This window comes from Cryptomeria japonica, chromosome 7 (genome assembly GCF_030272615.1).
Source record: "Cryptomeria japonica chromosome 7, Sugi_1.0, whole genome shotgun sequence".
Classification (NCBI taxonomy): domain Eukaryota; kingdom Viridiplantae; phylum Streptophyta; class Pinopsida; order Cupressales; family Cupressaceae; genus Cryptomeria; species Cryptomeria japonica.
The window spans coordinates 176455123-176464648 of record NC_081411.1 but is presented as its reverse complement, the minus strand read 5'-3'; the positions used below and the strand labels follow the sequence as shown (position 1 = coordinate 176464648).

The window sequence follows — 9526 nt, the reverse complement described above, 5'->3', positions numbered from 1 at the left end:
TTCTGTCTCTTTTAGATTGGATGGATATTTCATGTTCCTCTTCAATTGGCACCTCTTCTTCTATGGTATTCAATTTCCCTGCTTCACTAAGTTGCTTCATTCCTTCTCTTTTTTTGGCATTCTTATCTTAACGCTCTTTCGGTGTTACATTTTTTGGTCGTTTCCTCAGCATGATGATGATCTCTACATGCACATAAAAGAGAATAAAGTTAATTTATAAAGAGATTTCAAGAGGTGTAAGAGGCAGTCCTAATGCATCTATGACTATCCTAATTATGTTAGGATAGTCCTAATGCATCTATAACTGTCCTAATTATGCATATGTTAAAATGGATATATTAAATTGAAATTATTTCATGTATTCCTTTTTTATATTATTTCATAAGATCCAGAAAAGGATGTATGAAATTGCAAATTTTGTTTTAAACCACTAAAAAAATAACTTTCTTATGCAACTTCCTTCAAATGCATTGTTAAATCTAATGTAAATCTAATAGGATTATAATCAATTTTGACAAAACACTTTTATTTTAACATTTAAACAAAATAACGCTTAATAAGTATTTGAATTCTAAAAACAAGAAGATATTACCTCAATTATTCAAATTTGATAAAATATTACGTTAGCATACTATCAATCCGTAGAGATCCATTAATTTAAATAAATCACAATATGGAAAGATCTTAGCATGCTGTCAATCCATACAGATCCATAGAATTAGCTGGACATCATTAAATCAACAAACAAACAAATAGCTTCACAAATTTTTGGCCGCTTAGAAAATAATAGTTTTTACTGACACCTCAAATTGTCTCTTCACATTAAATGCTTGTATTAGAACTTTGATCTGAACTCTAATAAAAATGATCACATTTTATACAATTTCCAAGCATAAATAATAAAATTAAAAATTACTCCCTTCACAAGTGAGCTCTCAAATCTAACAAAAAATTTCAAACAAAAATTTCGCCCTTACCAAATGGATTGTAGTTTCAAATCTGTTGTATACTATTTCCTTCAAACTTTTAAAATTATTGAGTTATTATTTCTGTAAATTCATCTTGTTTTGAAAAGCAATTTGAAGAAAGGTCTGAAATTTTTATTCATAAGCGATTATGAAATTATGAAATTTTTCGTGGATAAGTGTTAGAATTCAAATTTAAGACCTTTTATTTATTGTTGGAGTGCACTAATATTGAATTATTGACCTTTTAAGACTAGGTATCTTTGATCAGGATGACTTGTTTCCAACATCCCCTTAAGTCATTTTATAGAATGTTTGGGGTTCCTAACCTAGTCTAGTCTGACTTTGATCTCTTGTTGAATTTTATATGAGTTAGTTAAGATTTGAATCCAAAATTTTCCATTTTCTATTGGAGTACTTTACCAAACTACTTGCCCCTTTAAAATCAATCCATCTTTAATTTTGGTTTGACATATTTTTAACAATCTTCTTTAAGTCACTCTAGAGAATGTTTTGAGCTCTTAGTCAAACCTCACTTTGATACTAGATTGAGTTACTTTATAAATCAGATAAGAATCTAATCTGAATCCTTTCATTTACTGATTGAATGCTCTATTACTGAACTACAACTCTTTTTAAGATCAAGCCATTCCTAATTCAAATATAACTTATTTCCAACATAGATATCTTCAATTATACCCAAAATATAAAACGTCAAGTTCATAATACAAAACTCTTTAATGCTTGTTGTGGCGGACTTTACCATATAGAGATGGTCACACTCATGAGAGTGGAAGACATACAACAATTTAAATAAACTACAAAAGCAGAATAGGAATGATGCATAAAATATATTCAATTTTCTTTTCTGATATATCTGTTGCCCCTTAGTTGTCCTTGATGACAAAAATGGTGTCATTATGAGGCTCATCACTGTTTAGTGCAAGTTGACATGGCACATACCTTTCACTTAATGCCTAAGTGCTTATGTTTTTTATTATGTTATATGTTGAGTATAAAATGCTTAAGTATTTATTTATAAGCACTAAAGAACTGCACTATCGGCATTTATACTTGGTGTTGTTTTTAAAGCACTTTGTATAGTGTTGCCCACAATATGAGATGTGGGTCCCTTTACACCGATGACTTGGAGGTGAGTTGGTATATTGTAAGTGACTGTTTGGTTGGCTTTTTTCGATGATCACCTTGCGGACTTCAAATAAGGTTTTAATATCACAATGTGTTTTGTTTAAGGCAAAAGTAACACTCTTCAAAAGCATTCTTATTTCGAGTTTGTCGAACCCTAACCAACTGCCGCCATGAGTTTCGTTCTAGTAGTTATAGGGCATAATGTGGTCGGAATCTGGTTGTGGATTTATGGTATGCCAATCTTTAGGGACAGATAATTTGAATGGTGGTCTTGGTTGCCGATTTCAATGGGATTTGCTACAGATATTCAGGGATTTCGCAGGTATCATCATTCTAATTTTTTTGTTGAAAGGTAAAATCCATTGCAAAAAAGAATAAATCTATTTTACTGGTCGATTCTTGTTTGAAATGGAAAAACAAAAGTAAGGGCAGGTCCCCATGCAGCTGCTAAGCTTATTTTGCTAGCAGCCACTGCTCAATATTTTTAGGAGCAATTTATATAGCTGGTGGCCCCATGGATATTTAATTTTACTGTTTATCTTTGAAGCAATTACCTTAAATTTTAGTTTTAGATGAAAAAATGTTTGTAATAATTCTGGAGTAAATTTAGGAGAAAATATTGGAAGCAAATAAAAAGGAGGGAAAAAAATCTGTGGAGCCACATATGATTTTTCTCAATAAGCAATCGCTGCTTATTTTCAGCCCCCCTTTTTTTCAAAGCTTAGGGCAGGTCCCCATGCGGTTGCTTAGCTTATTTTGGCTAGCAGCCGCTGCTCAATTTTTTTAGCATTAATTTGTGGAGCTGGTGGCCCCATGAATGTGAAATTTCGCTGCTTATTGTCATCTTAAATTGCATTATTAAAAGAAATATTTAATTTTAATTGGTCACATAAATTGTGGAGAAAAAATTGGAAACAAATTAAAAGAGGGAAACTGTTTTGGAGAGCCACATGTCAATCTTCTCAATAAGCAGTTGCTGCTTATTTCCAGCCCCCCCTTTTTTTCAAAGCTTATTTGTAAGTTTTAAGCAGCTGCTGCTCCACTTAAATAGGAAAAGATTCCAATTTATCCTTTCCTCTTAATTAAAAATTTGCATGGGAACACTCTGACCTCTTAATTTTAAGCAGAAATTGCACTTAAGCAGCCGCATGGGGACATGGGGTTATTTTTAATTTCTAAGCAGTAGCTGCTCCACTAAAATAGGGAGAGATTCCAATTTATCCAATTCCCTTAAATAAAAATTTGCATAGGGACACATCAACTGCTTAAATTTAAGCAGATAATGCACTTAAGCAGCGGCATGGGGATAGGGGGTAAGGATGTTTTGCTTATTATATTTCAGTTTTCTTCAAAACTCATAAAAAGAGTTAGCGAAGTTAAAGATTTGGGATTTCACCTTTGTCGAAATTGAAAATGGTTTATTTTCTCTTTGTTTAAAAAATTCAAAAACAAAGAATAAGACCACCGTTTTGTTTTAGTTGCATAATGGCATTATTTTTAAATACATGGTTTATTTTTCTGCAAACACTTTTAGTTATTGATCAAACCCTAACCTAGGGTTTGGAACCCTATTTGAGGGTCACTTCAGAAGACATAATGACTAATATATGATTCATGATTCATGACACACTGGCAAAATGTTGAGAAATTACTGTGAATACACAAAGCATTGAGAAATATACAGAGGCATTGGATTAATGTTTTTACAGACATTATTGAAAGTTTTGTATTTACTCTAATCTCAATACAGAGTATTTTGTAAAAAGGTTTTATCTGCTGTATTCTGATCAGATTGTCACACTCTGGCTTTATACAGAGTGTTTGAGAAGAAAAAAACTGTAACTCTCTGTCTGTCATACAAAGATTTGAAGGGCATTTTGAAAAACCTTTTATAGTTGGAATCACTTGCACTCGTTCTAACCTTTGATAATTTTGTGACTGCAGAACAAAGTGCAATCACAAGGTTACCAGTGATTGTAACTTGAGTTGGTATTTTGACATTGTTTAAGGCATAGGGGTTGGTGCTCCTTGAAGCTCCGTGATTTCTAAATTCAGTGTACTGAGTTGGTGCTCTTTGAGATAATAAAAGGAATCTTCTATTGAATGGTTTTTCTATCTCAAGAGGGTTTTCCACTCATGAAAATCATGGTGTTATGTGTCCAATCTTGTCTCATTTTATTTCACTAGTCAATGCTCTGATACTTCAGATCTTTTATTGTTTTACATTATACTCTGCTGTCTTTGAATTCATTTTATGTTTAGTAATCCCTGCAATACATATTTAGCTGATTTCTGAGGCAAAGTCATCTTGTTTTGTCTGAAAGCATAAAACAAAGATTAGTCATCTTGATAATTGAATGATTACATTTTATGCTTTGATAACAGTTTTGTTTTCAAGATTTCAAGTCGCACATGTTCAAACTCAAAACTTGCAAGTTCACTGTTATTCACCTGTTCTAATTGTTAAACAGAGTCGTCAAAGTTTAAAAGATGTTTTTAAGTTAAAATTCATACACTCTGATTCAGCCCCCCCCTCTCAGAGTGTTTTCACTTCCAACAATATCAATATGCTAAAAGTGCCCATAAACTCCGAAAAGTCTCCACAAATCTCTGCTCTTCTCCAATCACAAGCAATCCTTTTTTCGCTTCCCCTTCGCCTGAATATCTCTCTATCGTGTACTCCCCTGCTGCCTGAGACCTGGAACACTGTGTGAAGAGACCTGTCCAGAACCATGTACCCTCCTCCACTTCGGTTGAAAACACTTCATCATTCATGGAAGATATTCGCAATTGCATACGTGGAGTCATACAATTTATAATAAAACATACAATAACGGCGTCAACATTGGGCAATTGCTTCTGCTCCAGTTTTGGTTTGGAGGAAATTTCCTGGTTAGCGAAGGAATCAACAAGAAAGAGAGTTGAAAAGTCGAAGGAGCTTACAAGTGAGGCAGCATAACCGACTGCCCGCGTACATACTAATATTTCTCCAGGCCATTTCTGCAAATCCTTTGCATAACAACATTAGCCACACTACAATAAGATGAAGATAATTCAAATTCTAAATTCCTAAAAACCATTACCTGAATACTTTGAATGCAGCCTTCAACACCCGACCTCCTGTTTGCTCTGAATTTGACACTTCTCAATCTTTCCAGCCTCTCTAAACTCTCCATTCCCTGTATCTCCCACCTGGTATCTGCTCTCAACTCCTCTAATGCTTCGCAATATTCTAGACCTTTTATTTTCTTAACTCCGTAGCAACCTACGAGAACAAATTCTTGGAGAGAAGCTGATTGTGCGAAATTGGGAAGCGCGTCCAACTCAGGGCATCTTTCTATTTTCAACTTTCGAATGTTTACCAGACCAGCTATACCCCTAATGTTCCTCAATTTTTTACACCCCATCAATTCTAAGTCCTTCACTGTAGTTGGTAGAACTTTTATCTCCCTGAGATTGTCAATATTTCTGATTCGAAGAGTCTCAAGAACGGGACAACAATCTGGAGATATAGAAATGTTGGAAACTTCTATTGCCGGTAGCGACATCCACGTAAGGTTGCACAACGAAAATGCAAACAACCCCGTCCTGAGATTCAATATACTCGTTGGGCATTTGTCTATAGCCAGTGTCTGAAGATTATTCAGTTGCCTAATTGATTTTGGTAATGATTTCACTCCTGAAGAGGTTATGGAGAAATGCTTGAATAGATTAAGACGACTTACAGAGTCCGGTAAACTCTCCAGCTTGGGGCAGGTTTCTATCCGAAGATCAGTCAAAGATGACAAATCTCCAAGAGAGTTCGGTAATCTTGTCAACAGCTGACTCCCTATGTTCATTATTCGCAACTTGCTCAGTTGACCAATGTTCATTGGCACCTCCCTTAACCTCCTGCAACCACGTAAATCGAGCTCTTTCAACGATTCCTGATTTGTGATGTCGGACGGCAACACTTCCAATTGCTTGCACCCAGAAAGGTTCACATACTCGAGCTTTGCGATTTCTTCCAGAATGTCTAAACCTAAGGCAAGTTTTTCACACTCCTTTAGGTTCAAATGTTGCAGGAATATCAACTCCTTAAAAGAGTCTGGCAACGACCTCAATTTCTCACAACCCTCTAAACTTAGATGCCGCAGGTTTCTCAAATTGCCGAAACTGCTGGGTAGTGATGATAGCTCAACACACCAAATTAATTCCAGGTGCTCCAACGATCGTAGAAGGCAAAATTCTGTTGGCAGATCCCTCAGAGAACTTGCATTACTAACCACTACTTTTTTCAAATGACTCAGACAGCCTATTGAATTTGGAAATCTCTGGAAATTATGGCAACCAGAAATAATTAACCCTCTTAACTGCACAGGAGCCTGCCAAAAATTGTCAATGAGATTGTCAGAAACATACAATTTTAAAATTATTGCAATAGTTAAACAGCTTAAAAGGAAAAAGGGAGATGCTCACATCAGTGTCAGTCCTCCATAGTTCTTCTAATTGACTATCACCTCTTTCATGGAGTTCTAATACCCTCAAATTTTCCAATGAACTAAACGAGAGAAGATTTCTCTGACCAACGTCAATGCACCGAAGCCATAATAACTCTCTTGATATATCACCAATTATTTCATTATAAAACCTTCCTTTCACCTACAAAATCTTTAGTCCAAGCAAAGATGGGGTGAGCCCACGAGGTCCGTTGTTTGTGTTAACCATAATCATCCCGCCTGACGAGCATTGTGGAGACTCCTCAAACCCAATTCTGGATGCAGTTGTTGTAGATGCTATTCCCCGAATGCGAATGCTCTTTTCAATTAAAATAATAATCAAAACCTAATAGAAACACCTATAATTTCTAGAAACAAAAATTTAAACAAGCACACCAAAACTTCTGCCATGCCATTGATTAATGAGAATCAAATAAAGTAATAATCTTACCTGTGTTTCATTATAGACTTCAATAACTTGATATGGAAACCAAATGCGGTATGGTGACTGTTGATTTGCAATTTCTCTTCCTAAATCTCTTAAATGATTATGCATTTTTATGCGCTCACCATCATCAAGTTCAACAAGACATTTATTGAAAAGTTTTTCCCAACTGTGCAGACCATTCCATCTTGATCCATCCCAAACATCAAGAACCGTGCTTTTTTCTTCTCCAATAAAGAAACATGCAATATCTAAAAATATTTCCTTCTCTTCATCATCTAAAGCATCAAAGCTTAGTTTCAAACTTTCTCTGATATCTCTAGGAAGTAATCTGGAGATCTCCAATTGTTGCTTCCAATAATCTTTGCTGGTGTTGCCATTTAATTGTTTTCCAAAAACTTTCAGAGACAACGGTAATCCACCGCAAACATTTAAGAAATCTTTACCTAAAGACTGAAACCTTTGAAGTGGTGAGGGCTGTGAGAAAGCATACCAACAAAAAAGCTGTTCAGCATGATGTGGATCCAGTATTTTCATCTTATAAACTGTGGAAATGCCCCAAGATCTAAGCACTTCAAGATCCCTTGTAGTGACTATGATCAAACTACCTTGCCCAAGACTGTCCTTGTAAGGCAATAGTGCATCCAATTGTTCCACATCATCCACATCATCCAATACAAGCAATACTCGAACAGATTTCAATCGGCTAGCAATCATACCCTTCCCCGCTTCTATAGTGTCAACTCGTACATCTTTGAGACCAAGGGCCTCCAGTAGTTCTTTCTGCTTAGCATGCAATACACTTTTATTAGCAGCATCTCTTACATCAAATACAAAACTAGATTTTTCCATAGTTTTGTATTTGTTGTTATAATATTCTCCAGCAAGAGTGGTCTTGCCAGAGCCACCCATACCCCATAATCCCACAATAATATGAACAGGGTGATGGTGTTCAGCAGATTGAATCGTCATTTCGAAGTCATTTACAGCTTCATCCAAGCCGATTGGATGTTCGGCAACCGTAAATGGCAAATTTTTCTTTACTTTAGAAACAGAATTAACAATCTTCTTGAGCAGCTCCACCTTGTCACTAGACATATACAACAGCAGTGAAACCAAACACTGACTTTAATATTTACAGAAAACTAAAGACTAAATTATTGAAAGAATTCAGAAGGAAATTGATCACAAAAGGGTAAAGATACTTGTTACTCACTACTCGGTATTAACAATCTGGCCGATATTAAAGGAAACACTCTTGAGAGCATTCTTCCACTCCTGAAGCTTTTCTGTGTATCTAGGCTCCTTTTCGTGCAGGGAAAATGCATTGGCAAAGACTCCTTTTGCATATCGGACTTCCTCAGGTTTAATATGGTAGAAAACAGGGACAATTTGGGTGTCAGTTTCCAGCATAAGTGAAAGCTCTGCCAAACACCGAGGGGATTGGGCATAATTCTCGGAAAAAATAGCTAGATGAAGCGAAGCACTGCGGATTGCTTCTTCTATTTCTTTAGGCAAGGAATCCCCCAATTCAAACTCTTCTGAACCTAGAAAAACTCTTAATCCCATTCCATTTAGGGTATTTGAGAGAGTGGTTGCAAACGTCTCTTTTACATCGGGGCTATGATGATTAATATATACAAAGGGCAGATTTTTCATGGCAGAGGTAGAAGAATTTGGTACCATGCCTTGTAAAGCATTTGTAACCTCATTCTGTGATTGGCTAATAGTGGTGGACGTAGGTGCCAAATAACTGGACTGATCTAAACGTGTAGGAAAGAAGCGAGAAAACCAACCAAAGCAGGATGAAAATAGGCTTACCACTGAAAAAGTAGCAGGAGTAGATGGAGCTGCTTGAGAAGCATCTGTATTCTCGTTCTCTGGCTGACGCCCATTGTTACAACCTGAAGTAGATGCCATGGAATTGGTTTGACCTTCGACAGAAAGGGAGAACGAAAGATAAACCAATGCAAGCAGGGTTCTTGTTGAGGAACCAGATCGCATAAGTCTTTGTAACGCTTTCATTGAGTCAGTGAATGACCCTGGGTTTGCATAGGAAACCGGGTGTAAGAAAAGCAGAATCATTTAAGAGGCCGACCCGCTTTTGCAAGAAAGCACGTGGTTTTCTTTGGGAATCCAAAGAGCACACTAAGCTCTGACCTGGTCAAAAGTTTTCTGGTTTTTCTTGTCATCCGCTTGGCTCCTGATTTCTCATATTTCCTACTTTCATTTGCTCATTTACACACATGCATTTGAAATAGGTGCTAAGTAAAATTGTATGTGGATAGTGAGATATATTTTGAGTTGTATATTAAAGGGCTAAAGGATTGCAAAATTGAATATTGGCATTGTTAACGATAATTGTTTACAATATAAGTAATTTAGCCTTGATATGTAAAAGAAATTGAATATGAATATGCAACTTAATTTAAACCAATAAATTGTACAAAATGTTTTTGTTATTTGAAATGCTTTTACAGTAATAATTA

General features: G+C 35.7%; 1 protein-coding gene across 2 annotated transcripts; it reads right to left on the bottom strand.

The window, feature by feature from the left end:
* Positions 1–4806: 4806 nt before the first annotated feature.
* Positions 4807–9256, bottom strand: LOC131062402 (TMV resistance protein N). 2 transcript variants are annotated; one of them, XM_059207873.1, is made up of 4 exons: positions 8859–9256; positions 7044–8127; positions 6573–6911; positions 4807–6478 (listed from the first exon to the last, which is right to left on the bottom strand). In XM_059207873.1, exons 1-3 carry the CDS (start codon positions 8930–8932, stop codon positions 6756–6758), a joined length of 1314 nt encoding a protein of 437 aa, XP_059063856.1. In that variant the 5' UTR covers positions 8933–9256; the 3' UTR covers positions 4807–6478; positions 6573–6755. The 2 variants fall into 2 exon arrangements, with proteins under 2 accessions (XP_059063856.1, XP_057852036.2); XM_057996053.2 differs by having other exon boundaries at positions 8254–9255.
* Between the last annotated feature and the right edge of the window lie 270 nt (positions 9257–9526).